General features: G+C 36.8%; 1 protein-coding gene and 1 pseudogene across 1 annotated transcript in view; one reads left to right on the top strand and one right to left on the bottom strand.

The window, feature by feature from the left end:
- Positions 1-4,709, bottom strand: part of LOC103085306 (zinc finger protein 300-like) — a 10,514-nt gene extending 5,805 nt beyond the window's left edge. Inside the window, exons 1-5 of the mRNA XM_007448062.1 lie at positions 4,541-4,709; positions 4,369-4,499; positions 4,109-4,261; positions 3,614-3,740; positions 2,895-2,938 (exon numbers count right to left, since the gene is read on the bottom strand). Coding sequence (XP_007448124.1) covers positions 2,895-2,938; positions 3,614-3,740; positions 4,109-4,261; positions 4,369-4,499; positions 4,541-4,709 — 624 coding nt within the window. The remainder of the gene's footprint in view (positions 1-2,894; positions 2,939-3,613; positions 3,741-4,108; positions 4,262-4,368; positions 4,500-4,540) is intronic.
- An 11,119-nt stretch (positions 4,710-15,828) lies between these two features.
- LOC103085026 (protein phosphatase 1 regulatory subunit 12A-like) overlaps positions 15,829-16,526 on the top strand; it is a 13,717-nt pseudogene continuing 13,019 nt past the window's right edge.

The following is a 16,526-nucleotide window of genomic DNA, read 5'->3' as shown; positions in this document are numbered from 1 at the left end:
ATAAAAAAAAAAAAAAAAAAAGAAAAAGCGGGTGTCCTGACTTAGTAGCTGGGTTCTTGACCACTGTACTTATTCCACAATGCCTTGCTTGATACTGTAAACAAGACCTTTTATATTTTATTACCTTAATGCTGCCTTCAGACAAACTTGCCATGAGACACCCTCCGCTTTAGTTTACCTCAAATTCTCAGCCTTTTCTACTTTTTCAAATGCTGTTTCCTATCCTCATCCTACTTCCTTCAAGATCCAGAGTTTAATAATCTTTTAAGACTCTTATCCTTGACTTATTTATAAAGCTGGCTGCTCCCCCTTATCGACTATAAAAGTCCCTTGCTCCCATGTCTATTATAGAGCTTTTATGTGTTAATGTTAGTTTCCACATCTGTTCACCCCATTTTTCTCTGCATTCTTCCCAAGAAAGAACCATGCGTAACTCTTGAGATATTCCACAGCCAGCCAGCACCTGTGACATATATTGACTACTCAAGAAATGTCTGCTAAAAAGGAATGAATGAAAATTATAGAGAATAAAATAAACTTTATGCTTAGTTAAGAACAGTTTTGTATACTGTCAAGAATATTCTTGTGATCTAAAGGACAGTAACATGAGGAAGATAAATGTAGAATGTAGAGGGAAACCATTCTGATAAGAAAATTAATAAACGTAATGCTGACATTCTAACTTTGCTTTATCAATGATACTAGAATGCTTTAATATACTAAATATGTATAAATTTTGTTAATATTGAGTAAAATTTTGAGTAAAATAGTGCATAATCAGTGGAAAATTGTACTTTCCAATCAGCTACAAGCAATTTTTACAGCTTGAGTGACTGGAAGAATGGAAGAGATGGAGGAAATGGAAGGGGAGTAGGTGTTAAGAGGAAGAAAAGAAAGATAGGTATGTGTGAAAATGATGACTTCACTTCTGGACTGTATGGAAAAAATATAAATCTTTCTTCCTGAGCTAACAAGCAAGTTAATTAGCCATGATAGTTGGATTTATTGGGCCAATAAAAAAATCCATTTTCATCTTTAAAGCAGCTCTAACAGAACTATAAAGCCAACTAGATAAGTAATTTTAAATTTTCTAGAGGCAACATTCAAAAAATTATTTTCAATAATATATATTTATCCCAGTATATTCAAAATATCATTTCAACATGTAATCAATCTTTAAACATTATTAATGAATTTCTGCAATTATATCTTCAAAACCCACTATGTACTTTACACTCAAAGCACACTTCAATTCAGACTAGCCAATTTCAAGTGCTCAATAACCACATGAGGCTGGTGGCTCTATATTGGACAGCACAGCTCCAAAGCTACTGAGACCCAAAAAGGGAAAAAACCTGTCTTTTCACAATAGAACTCATTTGTTAAGTTCCACTGTAAAATATACATAAGAACTCCTAATGCAAAAGCTGATTCCAAGATTTGACAATAATAATGATGATATAATAATAATAGCTAATGCTTAAATATAAAACAAACCATCCTCAGTTACAGTTCTAAGTGTGGTTTTTACTCAATTTTCACAACAACCCTATAAGGATTACAATCTCCATTTTACAGATGAAGAAACAATTCCAGTCCACAGGATATATTATGGATCTGATAAAATAATAAAGGAGAATTCTATATACCAGCATAGGAAGATATTCAAAATGTATACAAAAATTGTTATACTGGACAGTAAAGTTAAAAATCAAGTTGCAAAACAGAATGTTTACTATAACATTATTTTTCCCCAAAAAAGGAACAAGAAAGTAAGAGACACCCCTGGCACTGGTACTATTACACATGTATGCTCCATCACAAGGTTACAAACATGGTTAATACTGATAATCTCAGGAGGAGGAGAGTTTAAGTTAAAAGGTCCCTCAGTGTTTAAATTTTTATCTTTTTATATAGTTAAAGATTTTTATACCATATATATAGTGAATATTGGCAGGGAGAAAAAATAACAGACTGTTAAAAACAGAAACACAGAAAAGGAACTAGCCCCAAGTTAGACAGCAATCCTACAAACTCTGAAACCATAGTAAAGGGTACAGAGCATCAGTGACCCTTGCTCTCCAAAGCTCGGCCAGACAATTATATTTCAAGAACTGCCTTTTTAAAGAAATATGTATTTTGGAAGACCATTCAAAATGTATCCATCCTATGTTATCTAGACTTTATCAGTAGAGAAGGCTGGCCAATAGGAAGCCTCTATAATCAATCTGGTCCTCTAAAGAAGAGGTCAACAAACTTTTTCAGTAAAGTATATATTTTCAGCATTGCAGGCCATATGGTGCCATTGTACTATAAAAGTAGCCATAGACAATATGTAAACAAATGGCATGGTTGTGCTGCCAATAAAACTTTTACAAAAACAGTTGGAGAACTGAATCTAGGCAATAGTTTGATAACTCCAGCTCTAAAGGATAAAGTTAAGGAGTTTGGCTATGACATTATGATAACTTCCCTCTAAAAGGAATCACTCTGTGATACAGCTACAAGAAATTTATAATTGCATTTACCACAGTAGTGTTGGTGAGAACACTGCACACTCCACCACCTAGAGAAAGACCCAAAAATGAAATCTTAGTCTTATATGGCAAGAAATAATTTCTTCCCATGGGAAATGTATCTGTTTTCTCTTCAGAGGTCTGCAAATCATGTAACTGATGATGTCAGCAAGAAAGATAAGAAAAATTGGTACCTCCATTTTTGTAAATGGTTTCAGGCCAGGTTATCTACATATTACCTAGCAACTCTTTCTAGGTCTGGATCTTTATTTTGGCTGTCTTTCCCTGATCCAAATTTTAGCTATCTTCATTTTTCCATTTGATTGTATGAAGAACCAAAATAAGAAATTTAAGAAATTAAAAATTAAAGCAACTCACCTGGGACTTCATCATTTTCTGTTCTCTTCTAAAAAGGTAGATGACTGAAAAGGCAAAATTGGTGATCAGAAGGATGTTTTCACAGATCAGACACAGACTGCAGGTTCCACATTCAGCAGTCTAGAAACAACTACCACAGAAGTCAGGTAGATGTTGGGTCAACCTGTGGGAGAAGACTGTTCGGTCTTTATAGAAAGATCAGCACGTACCATGTGAAGGAAGTCCTCTTGTGACTACATACTATGATCATACAGAACTTGGACAAGGTTTTTTAATTTAATTGTACAGATGTGAACATATGTTTCCTGTTGATTTATTAACAACTTATTTTCCCCACTATGAACCAGCAATTCCACTCTAATGTTTTCATAAGGCAATACACACACACACACACACACACACACACACACAAAGATGAAGCTCCCCGGCCATAAGAATGGCTCATGAGCAAATGAAAAACTGAGGAATGTATTCCCGTATTCCCCAGAAAGGAATCAGCAGCTGAATTCTAATAATCTCCCAAGAGCTCTCATATTTTCCTTCAACTCAGCAGATTTTCCTGCCAATCAATATTCATGGACCAAAATGTTAATTTTAAGATGTTTTCCGTTTAAATTTTTATTGCTGATTTCAACAGTATGTTTGTCTGCATATAAAAATGGTGGTAAGTTGGAACCACTGATACAACGGAATACACCCTAACGTAAGAAGGTACATACCTGGGAAATCCTTCTCAGTCCCAGAAGGAGTCAGGTAGGTAAGACTTAACCGGTTCAGAGGAAGTGGGTGCTCCCATGATAGACAGACTGTTTTATATGGGGTATTCCAGGCTTTGTCAAAATAGATCTGGAAGGAAACAACCAGGAGAAATAGTCATACTTATCTCTGGGCATCCAACAGGTGTTCAATAAATATTTCTTGAATAAAATATAAAATGATTTCAATAAACTTAGAAAGAGGTAGGACGAAAATCACACTTTTCATAATAATCCTATCTTTTTTGATTTGTTTGGTCTTGTTTCAAAATGATCATTTTTATGCGGGGCACCAGAATAAGGGCATAATGGTTGAGAAGAGATTTGACCTTTAAGGTTGCCTATGACCTGTGGAAATTTTAATGTATGTAAAAAACAGTAGGGCTGATCATCAAGATTCCCTGATCCCGTTACTGCTCCCTCCAAATTTCTGAATCCTCGGACCTAGCAATCACATACCCCACAGATCTGCCCCATGCCCACCACATCACTGACTGCCACATGGATGCCCTCATCATTTAGTCCACAGCCTCCCTCACCAATCACTGATTCCTCAGAGTCCCCTAAATCCCTGACCCAGCCATCACCAGTCAGTTCCCCTACACACCATTTCTGATCCCACAGACAACCCCGTCACTGACACACCGTTATCCAATTACTAACCTCACAGCTCACCCCATCCCTGACTCCCAAATAAGCCCAACCCTAATCCTACATACCTTCCCCACCAGTGACTTCATCAGTCTCCAATCACTGACACTCACGGACCCCTCCCGTTCCATTACCAATCCAAAAGACTCACTCATCACCACACATGTCCGCCTTCTGACCTGCAGTTCCGTTATCAGATCTAGAAACGCCCGTCACGGCTTAACCCGGGACAGCTGTCACATCCATAGCGGCGAACTCTCCCGCTTCCTGTCTGGGTGAGCAAAGCACTGGGCTCCCGGGCCTGCGCTGTTCGGTACCGGGCAGCTTTGCCCACTCCGCACCCTGGGCGGCTTTGTTCAGGAGGCAATATGGCCGATCCCATGCGCTGTGTCTCAGTGGGAGCCGCCATCTTGAGAGGCCGGCCGGTTCCGTACAAGCAGAGGAATTCGGTTTATTCAGAGGCTGGGCTGTACCACCGCGGCAGCGAGGGGAGGGGGAAAAGACATAAAGGAGAATTATACAAACCAGTAACATGCAAAATTTTGCAGAGATATTTTATAGGAGGCCTGGGTAAGAAGTTTGAGTGAATGTCCTCTATTAGAAAGCTTCATTTGGTGGAAGAGGAAGAATTTGGAACAGTAAAATATTCTCATTGGAGACTTTACCTAAAAGTGTTTGTAAATGGCACAGCCCTCTACCGGGAGATTCTACTTGCTGAGAGGGGTGAAAACGTGGAATGGAGATTCCACTGTGGGCCAGAGTGATGGAAGAGTTCACTGAGGAGCAGAGAAAGAGAACACACAGAAATAATGAACTTTACGCTAAAAACGATTATATGGAATTCTCTAGGGGAAACTACTACTACTGCAATAAGTTGCAGAGGCCGACTGAAGAAAATAAAGAGAGGGAAGAGGAGATGAGAATCAGAGACTAGGAGAAAACAAGAATAATGGGGGCAAAGGAGAAGGCTTGTGGAGACAGACAGATGGGAAACTTAAGCGTGAAAAATGGAAGCACAGGAACAGAAGTGGGAAACCGGACACAACACGGGAGACTGAGACCGAGAAGGAGGAGACTAAAACAACAGAAGGAAAGAAAAGAGAGGAAGAGAGTGAGGAGGTTAGACTTCAGGGAAAAAAATCACTTGATTAAAAAAAAAAAAGAAGAACCAACGAAACACTTATCATAACCTTTACCTTACATCAAGCTTTTTTACTTAAAAAAAAAAAAGGCATACTAACAAACTGATGTTTCCTGTACATAAATAGATACAATTTTGAATCATCATAGATTTCAAAAGAGCCATGATTTCTGGCTTGTGTGTAATTAAATGAGCAGCAATTTTACATTAGCAGTTTTGTTTCCCATGTCAAATAAAAACATGTCTGGATTTAGATATGAAGAGATTTTATTCAGAAAGATTATTGCAATAGGGAGAATGCACCAATCTCAGAAATCTGCAAGCACCTCACAAAATCAAACAGAAAAAGGCTTTTCTTTAGTAGGGAGGTGTAAGAAGTGTTAGCAGGAACTTTCAAGAGATGGAGGTGTGCAAGTGGCAAAACCAGGGTACTTTAACAGGAAATGTTTCTAGGGTATTTGGATTCTGAGAGTAAGCTGCTGAGGGAGGATGTTGCACATATCCTTACCCTTTAGTGTATGTTTAAACTTGGGGGCAAGCCAAAATTTAGGAGTATGAGGGGAGGAAAAAGGCCTAACATTTGGTCAAGACAAAGAAGAGGGTAAGAAATGGGCAACAAACAGCACTCCAATTTAAACTTCCACAGTTACATCAATCTTTATTGCATGTCTTGTGCGTAAGACACTGTAGTCACTCACTGTGTTATGCACTAAGGGTATAGTAATGATTAATTCAGAATCCTAAAGCAGTGATACCAGTGGAAGTTGATATGGGAAGGGATCAGATTGTGCAGAGCCATGTAGAAATTGTGAAAATGTTAGCTCTTTATCCTAAGCATGATGGGAAGCTGTCCTTATTTTAATATTTAATTTAAAAAGAAGGGTCAGGTTCTGGTAAGAGCTCTCTCCCTGGCTTGCAGGTGACTACTTTCTCACTGTGTCCTCACATAGCAGAGACGGAGAGCAAGAGTGACATAGAGGGCTTCCCTGGTGGTGCAGTGGTTGAGAGTCTGCCTGCCAATGCAGGGGACACGGGTTCGAGCCCTGGTCTGGGAAGATCCCACATGCCGCGGAGCAACTAGGCCCGTGAGCCACAACTACTGAGCCTGCGCGTCTGGAGCCTGTGCTCCGCAACAAGAGAGGCCGTGATAGTGAGAGGCCCGCGCACCGCGATGAAGAGTGGCCCCCACTTGCCGCAGCTGGAGAAAGCCCACGCACAGAAACGAAGACCCAACACAGCCAAAAATAAATAAATAAATAAATAAAAATAAAGGAATTCCTTTAAAAAAAATAAAAAATAAAAAAACAAAAAGAAGGTAGAAAGGAGTCCTCTCCTATAATAAAAGAAATAAAAATTAAAGCCACAGTAATTTACTATCTCTCATCTATTACCTTGTTAAAAAAAAAAGTATTCTTAGTTTGGAAATACACAGTGTTATTAGAGTCATGGGAATCTGGAATTCTCATATATTACTCATGGGACAGAAAAATGGTATAGCCCCTATACAGAAGATTTAGCAATAGTTAACAAAACTATATGTATTCATTATCTATTGCTGTGTAACAAATTACCTGAAATTTAGCAGTCTGAAACTATATACATTGTTGTAGTTAACTGTTTCATAGTTTCTGTGATTGGAGAATGTGGGAATAGCTTAGCTGGGTGGTTCAGGTCTAGTCTGTCATGAGGTTGCAGTCAAGCTGTCAGCCAGGGCTGCAATTATTTCAAGGCTGAACTGGAGGAGGATATGCTTCTAAACTCGATCAAGTAGCTGATTACAAGCCTCAGAATTTCAATTTCCAAGCTCAGTTGTTCACCATGGGGGAATTTCCTTCAGCTACTCTATTATCCTCATGACATGGTAGGGGTCTTCCCTCTCAAGCCTCCCTCTTAGTATGGAAGCGGGCTTCTACCCACACCAGTGAGTCAAGGGAAAGATAGTGAGAGAGCACACACAAGATAGAAGCCATAGTCTTCTTATAACCTAAATTAAAAATGACATCTCATTACTTCTTTTGTATTCTATTTCCTGAAAGTGAATCACTACGGGTGCCCACAATCAAATGAATGGGAATTGAGCTCTACCTCTTAAGGGGAGGATTATCAAATAGTCTAAAACCACAACACTACATGTAAGCTTTTGCCTTTTAACTCAGAAACTCCATTCCAGGAATATATCCCAAATACACATTGGAAAAAAAAAAAAAAAAAAAGTTACTCATTGTGCTACTATTTTTAATACCAAAAGACATCAGTCAACCCACACATCTACTAACAGGTCTAGCTGTATAAATTACAGTATACACACAAAACAGTACTATTCAGCTGTAAGAGAGAGACAGAGAGAAGTGTCTCTATGTACTAATATGGAGGTAACTTCAGGATATAATGTTATATGAGGGGAAAAAAAGTAGAAAAAAATGAAAATAGTCTGTTATTACCATTTATTTTCTAAAAATGTGAATATGTATACCGTTAATTCTACTTATTCATGGTAGCTATGTTCAGTTAAGTTGCTGCAAACACAGAATTAGTGAATACTGAACCATTTCTCCAAAGGGGAATAAATCAACATAAAATAGATTATAATCTTAAATTACAACTTTGTATAATTAAGATTATAACCTTAAAAACAACTTATGTTGGTGGATTCTATTTTCTTTATTTTACCAAAAAAAACCCAAGGTTCAGAACAGTTAAGTAATTTGCCTGAGGTCCAGTAACAAAGGCCAGAGTTAGATTCAAACCCTATCCAACTGACTCCAGAGCTGGAGTTTCTTGCACTACACTGAATTGCCCCTACCATCCCCGTCATCTGTTCATCTCTGTATGAGAGCTGAAACAGGAAGGCAGAGCATCCCCTTGTTTAAACTCAGCTGGGAATGTGTGCATGGGGTAACTCAAATTTTTTGCTACTCTGTGCATGTCTGCCAATGACTGAAAAAGCACTGTGAGTATCGATTTTGAGATTATAAATACATTTTAGCAAGTAGGTGAATTTGCAGATACAGAATCTGTGAATCATGAAAATCAACTGTATATGTTTACCTTAAAAATAAAAAGCAAATGATGGAAGAATAAGCCATCAAATAAAATATAATCTACAAAAGGTATTATTAGTTATCTATTGAATTGTAGCAACCTACCCCAAAACTTAGTGGCTTAAAACAACACACATCTATTGTTTCACAGTTTATGTTGGCCAGGAATCTGGACATGGATTATCTGAGTCCTCTGCTTCGGAGTCTTCTACAAATCTATAATCAAGGTATTGGCCCAGGCTGGCGTCTCTCTCATCTGAAGACTCAAATGGGGGAGATTCATTTCCAAGCTCAATTACATGATTGTTGGCACAATTTAATGCCTCAAGGATTGTTGGACTAAGGGCATTCATGTCCTTGTTGGTTGTTGAGAGGAAGCCACGCACAGTATTTTGCCATCCAACTTACAACTTTCTTATCTAGGGAGTCAAGAGAAGAGTCTGTAAGCAAGATGGAAGTCACAAACTTTTACAATCTTATTATCAATATATAAGTGACATCCCCTCTATGTTGTCATAAGCCATTGGTTAGAAGCTGCTTACTTATGCAGAGGGTATTACAAAAGGCCATGAATATCAGGAGGTGGGAAAAACTGGCAGCTACCTTAGACACTTCCTACCCCAGGGAGGAAGGAAATAAGATAGAAGGGACAGAAATCATACCTAATTTTCTTTGAATATACCATGTTCTGTTGATTTGACTTTGTAACCACAAAAAATTTTACATAATTATAAAACAAAATTAAATTTTATAAACCAATTCCAAACTTCTGCTTCTGATCAAAGTGAAGTAATAGGGAACGGATGGGAACTTTCACCTGAACCAATGGAAAAACCAGAGAAGTGTATGAAGCAATGGCTTTAAAGGTATTAGACATCAGGCTGTGAAGGACAGTGACCCTTGAGAGATGGGAGACAAATTGAGGTGACCCCTCTGATTGCCCAGTTTACTGCCTTGAGAACACTTCTAGGTATGACACAGGACAAGAGAGTCCAGGCAGGGGCCAACAGACTTCCAGAGTGGAAGAGAAAGAACTAATAGTACAGAAAGACCAAGGCAGCTATACTCACAGAGCAGAGGCCAAAGAGGAGAAAGCTGCACAGAAAGAGAGCTCCAGAGACTTGCAGAGGGTCCACTTCTAGTATTTAGGAGAGTACTGGTCAGTGCATATATGTAAGGAAAATCAGAGTCTGGGAAAAGAGACACCAGAAAGGAAGAAGGAAACAGTAACTGGAGCTCACAAAAAGCCAAGATTAATGCCTGTCCCCACCAGCCAGACTGGAAAACTTTACAATTCCCTGGGAAGAATACACAGAAGGGTCTTGCCTCAATAGTGGAAAATTATTAGCTCTATATTTAAATCTTGCTCTGGTGCCACCTAACAACTGTTTCCAACTAACTTAACTCAACTACAGAAAAAAGCTTCAAAAATATGTATTGGAACACAGAAGTATCTATCATCCAACAAGGTAAAATTCACAATGTCTACCACTAAATCAAGAATTATGAGGCATGTATAGAAACTGGAAAATGATACTCATAATGAAGAGAAAAATCAGTCAAAGAAGAAAAAACAGACCAGAATTGAAAAAGATGTTGGAAATTGTAAAGATAGATATTAACAAGTTACTATAGATCTTGCAGTCATTAAAAGGATAATGTGAGAATATTATGAACAACTTCAGCCTCATAAATTTGGCAAGGTAGAAGAAATGGACCATTTCTTCAAACACCAAAACTCAACTAAGATGAAATATATCATCTGCATGGTCCTATAACTATGTAAAAAGTTGATTTTTAAAGACCTCACAAAAAAGGAAAAATGGTTTCACTAGAGAATTCTACCAAAATTTAAAGAATTAACACTGATTTTACACAATCTCTTCCAGAAAATAGAAGAGGAGGGAATACTTCCCAAATCATTTTATCAGAAAATTATTACCAAAACCATACCAAGACTGTACAGTGAAAGAAAACTACAGATCAATGTCTCCCATGAATGTAGACATAAAAATCCTCAAAAAATATTAACAAACCAAATTCAACAATCTATAAAAAAAAAATTATACACTATGACTAAGTGAAATGTATTCCAAGTATTCAAAGCTGGCTCAAAATAGAAAATTAACCAACAAGATTCAAAGAAAAAGTAAATGATTATATCAATTGACACAGAACAGGCATTTGACAAAAATCCAATACTCATGAATGATAAAAAAAAATTCTCAGCAAAATAGTAACAGAGAGGAATTTCCCTAACTTAATGAAGAGCATATACCAAACAAACAAAAAACAAAAAAATACAACCCACAGAAAATATAATACTTAATGATGAAAGATTGAATGATTCCCCTCTTAGATCAGGAACAAGACAATGATGTTTGCTCTCACCATTCTCCTTCAACATAATACTGGAAATCCTACCCACTAAAATAACACAAGAAAGAAAAATTAGAAGCATACAGATCAGAAAGGAAAGAAATAAAACTGTCCCGATACGCAAATGACATGAATGATTGTCTATGTAGGCAATCCAAAGGAATTTACCAATATTATGCCTAAAACTAAGTGAGTTCAGCAAAGTAAGAGGATACAAGATGAACACAAAAATCAATCACATTTCTCTATACTAATAATAAAAACATGCAAGCACAAATAAAAACAGTACCATTTTTAATCACTCCAAAGAAATTGAAACACTTAGGCTTACACTTATCAAAACATGTAGGATTTTAGGAAGAAAATCACAAAATGTCATTAAAAGAAATCAAATAAATAGAGATATACCATGGCCACTGATATGAAGACTATAAACAATAAAGATGTTAATGATGCCCAAATTGATCTATAGGCTTAAAGCAATTTCTCTTAAAAATGACAGCAAGTTTTGTTTTGATTTTTGTAGACTTAGACAAAATTATTTTAAAATTTATATGGTGTTCCTTAAAAAAACTAAAAATAGAGTTCCCATATGATCCAGCAATCCCACTCCTGGGCATATATCCAGAAAAGATGAAAATTCTAATTTGAAAAGATACATGCACCCCAATGTTCATAGCAGCACTATTTACAGTAGCCAACACATGGAAGCAACCTAACTGTCCATCAACAGATGAATGGATAAAGAAGATGTGGCACATATGTAATATGGAATATTACTCAGCCATAAAAAAGAATGAAATAATGCCATTTGCAGCAACAAGGATGGACCTAGAGATTACCATACTAAGTGAAGTAAGTCAGAAAGAGAAACACAAATATCATATCACTTATATGTGGAATCTAAAAAAAGATACAAATGAACTTATTTACAAAACAGAAATAGACTCACAGACATAGAAGACAAACTATGGTCATCAAGGGGAAAGGTGGGGAGGAATATATTAGGAGTTTAGGATTAACAGATAGACACTACTATATATAAAACAGATAAACAACAAAGACCTATTGTATGGCACAGGGAACTAGATTCAATATCTTGTAATACCCTATAATGGAAAATAATCTGAAAAATAATATATATATATAAGTGAATCATCTTGCTATACAACTGAAACCAACACAACACTGTATATCAACTATACTTCAATAAAAATTTGCTTGTTGGGCTTCCCTGGTGGCGCAGTGGTTGAGAGTCCACCTGTCGATGCAGGGGACACGGGTTCGTGCCCTGGTCCTGGAGGATCCCACATGCTGCGGAGCGGCTAGGCCCGTGAGTCATGGTCACTGAGCCTGCGCATCTGGAGCCTGTGCTCCGCAACGGGAGAGGCCACAACAGTGAGAGGCCCGCATACCTCATTAAAAAAAAAAAAAGTTGCTTGTTTTGAAAAAAAAAAAACTTACATGGAAAGGAACAGGCCCTAGAATAGCTAAAACAATCTTGACAATGAAGAAAAAAGTGGAAGGAATTACTCCCACAACTTCTATTAAACATTGTACTGGAGTTTCTAGTCAGTGCAATAAGGCAAAAAAGAAATTGAAACCGTCTGGTTGGGAAAGGAAAGGGTAAAACCACATTCACTTGTAGATAACATGATCTTCTATGCAGAAAATCCAATGTATTCTACCAAAAAATGGTACTAGAACTAATTAGTAAGCTCAGGAAGGTTGAAGTATACCAGCTCAATATACAATAATTGGTTGTACTTCCATATACAATCAATAAATAACCAGAAATTAAAATTTAAAACATCTACAGTAGAATTTTTAAGTATGAAAGGTTTGGGGGCAAATCTGACAAAAGATGTGAAACACCTGTACACTGAAAACTATAAAACAATGCTAACAGAAATGAGAGAAGACTTAAAGGAGCTACATCACATTCATGTGTCAGCTCATTATTTTTATAATGTCAAATTCTGCAAATTGATTTATAACTTCAGTGCAATCTATTCAAAACAGCAACAAGCTTTAGAGGAGAAACTGACAAGGAGAGAAATAAAACTGTCACTGTATGAGAAGGACAGTTTTATATTCACATGGAAAGGAAAAGGACCAAGAATCGCCAAAACAACTTTGCAAAAAAAAAAATAAATAACTTTGAGGCTTAACACTACCTGATCTCAAGGCTTATTATACACACACTGCAATAATCAAGAGAGTGTGGCATTGGTGTAAAGATAGAAAAATGTATAAATGAAACAGAATAGATAGTTCAGAAATAGATCCAACTGATACAATAACAAAGGCAATTCTGTGGGGGAAAGAATCACCTTTTCAACAAATAGTGCTGGAATAATTGGATATCCATAATTTAAATTGAACCTTAATCCATTCTTCATACTACATACAAAAACATTAACTCAAAATGGCTCATAGCCCTAAATATAAAGTCTAAAACTCCTAGAATAAAATGTAGGAGAAATCCTTTGTGACCTAGGATGAGGCAAAGATTTCTTAGTTGACACCAAAAGCATGAATCATAAAATAATAAATGATAAATTGGACCTCTGGTATTCAAAAGACACAATTTAAGAGAATAAAAAGAGAAGCCACAGACTAGGAGAAATTGTTTCCAAGTCATATATCTAATAAAGAACCATCAGCCAGAATATATGAAGACCTCTAACAATGAAATTATTTAAAACTGACCAAAAGATTTAAACAGACACTTCACTAAAGATATACTGATGGCAAATAAGAACAGGAAAAGATGCCCAACATCATTAGTCATCAGGGAAATGCTATGGTATCATAATGAGATACCATTAATCACTTACTAAAATGACTATAATTTTAAAAACTAATATTACTAAATACTGGCAAGGATGTAGAGAAATGAACTTTTACACACAGCTAGTGGGAATGTAAAATGGTGCAATCCCTTTGGAAAACAGGCAATTCCTCAGGTTAAGTATTCATTCACTATATGATCCAGCCATTCCATTCCTAATGTTTATCCAAAAGAATTAAGTATTAGGCATGTGCACAATACAAAATACAATATCCAATACATGTGCATGCAAACATTTGTACAGGAATGCTCATAGCAGCTTTATTTGTAAAAGCCAAAAACTAAAATTAACTCAAATGTCCATCATAGGTGTCCATACGATAGAATACTAATCAGCAACAGAAAGGAATGAACTCTTGGTACACATAGAAAATCGGATTAAATTCAAAATAAGTATGCTGAGTGAAAGAAATCAGTAAAAACAAGGGTGCATACGTTATGATTCTACTTATATCAAATTCTAGAAAATGCAAATGAATATATAGTGGCAGAAAACAGGTCAGTCGTTGCCTGGGGATGAGGCAGAGAGCCAGTTGGGGAAGAGGAATTAATTTCCAAGTGATAAGAAGAAACTTTGGGGGATGACGGACATTTTCATTCTCTTGACTGTGGTGACAGTTTCACTGGTGTATACATAAGCCAATGTTATCAAATATGTGCGATTCTTTGTTTGTCTATTAAACCTCAATAAACCTGCTTTTAGAAAACCCTACAGCATGCCTTAAAATGCCCTACATTATCTTCCTCAATTTTTTTGACATCATTATAAACCACCTCCCCTCATTCATTCCACTTCAAACATTCTTGTTCTTCTTCAACTCACTTTCACTTTAGGGCTTTTGAGAATGCTCCTCTTACTAGTATACAGATTTATCACTACTCTCACCAATTACCATAGCAAATAAGAAATATTTAGATTATCTCCCCAAAATGAAAATACCTTTTTCTTCTGGTCTTCCCTTCTCTTCTCATCTTTCTTACTCCCAACTTACCCACATCTTAAAAGCTTTCTGATGTATAAAATTTGGGGCAGGGCTTCCCGGGTGGCACAGTGGTTGAGAGTCCGCCTGCAGATGCAGGGGACATGGGTTCGTGCCCCGGTCCGAAGATTCCACATGCCGCGGAGCGGCTGGGCCCGTGAGCCATGGCCGCTGAGCCTGCGCGTCCGGAGCCTGTGCTCCGCAGCAGTGAGAGGCCCGTGTATACCCGAAAAAAAAAAAAAAAAAAAAAAAATTTGGGTAATTCCACTCAGGTTATTAAATGAGTAAAACTGTTCATTCACTCTATCATTTAGTTGTTCACTCTATCATTTAGTTGTTCACTCTATGATTTAGTTGTTCAGTGAACATCTACTCTGTGTCATGCACTCTTATAGCTTCAGCTATATCATTTTAATATAGCCAAATATTCCTGTTCCATTCATACTTAAATGCTACCAAAATGGATAGACAATAAACAATAAACAAGATAAATTACAATATGACAAAAGTACCATTTAAAAAGTGAAATAAAACAAGGAAAATTAGGAATGCTTAGGGGAGTGTTGTTGTGTCGCACATGGAGGTCTGCTAGTCTTAGAGAATTCTGATCTAACCACTCATCTAAGAACTCAGACACATAATACAGTGTAATTTTACAGTGATAGAACACTGTATAATGATAATTAAGAGTGTATGCTCCCTAGGTCTACCAAAAGAAAGAGAATAATAAAGATTAGAGCAGAGATAAACAAAATAGACAATAAAAACCAACAGAAAAAATTAATGAAACCAAGAGTAGGTTCTTCAAAAAGATCAACAAAATTGGTAAACCTTTAACTAGACTGACTAAGAAAAAAGAGAAGAGATTCAAATAACTAAAATCAGAAATGAAAGACGGGACATTACAACTGATTTTACAGAGCTAAAAAAATTGTAAGAGAGTACTATGAACAACTGTACACCAACAAATTGAATAATCTAGATGAAACAAATTCCTAGAAACTCAAAACTTACCAGTACTAAATCATGAAGAAACAGAAAATCAATAGATTTAAAACCAGTAAGGAGATTGAATAAGTAATCAAAAACCTCGCAATAAATAACCCTGACTACAACTGTTGGGGGCACTTTCTTCCACAGTAGAGGTCAAGGAGACATGAAGGTCATATTTCACCCCATTAGAGATGAAGAGTCTGAAACGCAAAGAAAAGCAAGATCTAGAAAAGCAAGGCAGTCTAGAAGATCAACACAGCATAGACTGATCTTTAGGAAGCTGAAAATACAATATGAAGAAGTCATTGTACCCAAATCAGAGAACAAGAGAAAGAAAAAGGGGGAAAAGGAAAGCAGGATAAAGAGAAGGAAGAAGAAAAGCAGAAACATCTAGAGAAGATAAATACGAACAAAAGTACTTCAGAACATATGATAAGATTAATCAGCCTTGTCTCCCAAGGCAATACAAATAAAAGAATAAACAAATGTGACCTAATCAAACTTATAAGCTTTTGCACAGCAAAGGAAACCATAAACAAAATGGAAAGAGACAACCTACAGATGGGGAGAAAATACTTGCAAATGATGTGACTGACAAGGACTTAATTCCAAAATATATAAACAGCTCATACAACTCAATAACAAAAAAACAACCCAGTCAAAAAATGGGCAGAAGAGCTAAATAGACATTTCTCCAAAGAAGACATACAGACGGCCAACAGACACATGAAAAGATGCTCAACATTTTAATTATTAGAGAAATGCAAATCAAAATTACAATGAGGGGCTTCCCTGGTGGCGCAGTGGTTGGGAGTCCGCCTGCCGGCGCAGGGAGCAC

The sequence above is a fragment of the Lipotes vexillifer genome, unplaced genomic scaffold (genome assembly GCF_000442215.2).
Source record: "Lipotes vexillifer unplaced genomic scaffold, Lipotes_vexillifer_v1.1 scaffold121, whole genome shotgun sequence".
NCBI classification, from domain to species: domain Eukaryota; kingdom Metazoa; phylum Chordata; class Mammalia; order Artiodactyla; family Lipotidae; genus Lipotes; species Lipotes vexillifer.
The sequence above is the reverse complement of the archived record's forward strand: the minus strand, read 5'-3'. Positions and strand labels throughout refer to the sequence as shown.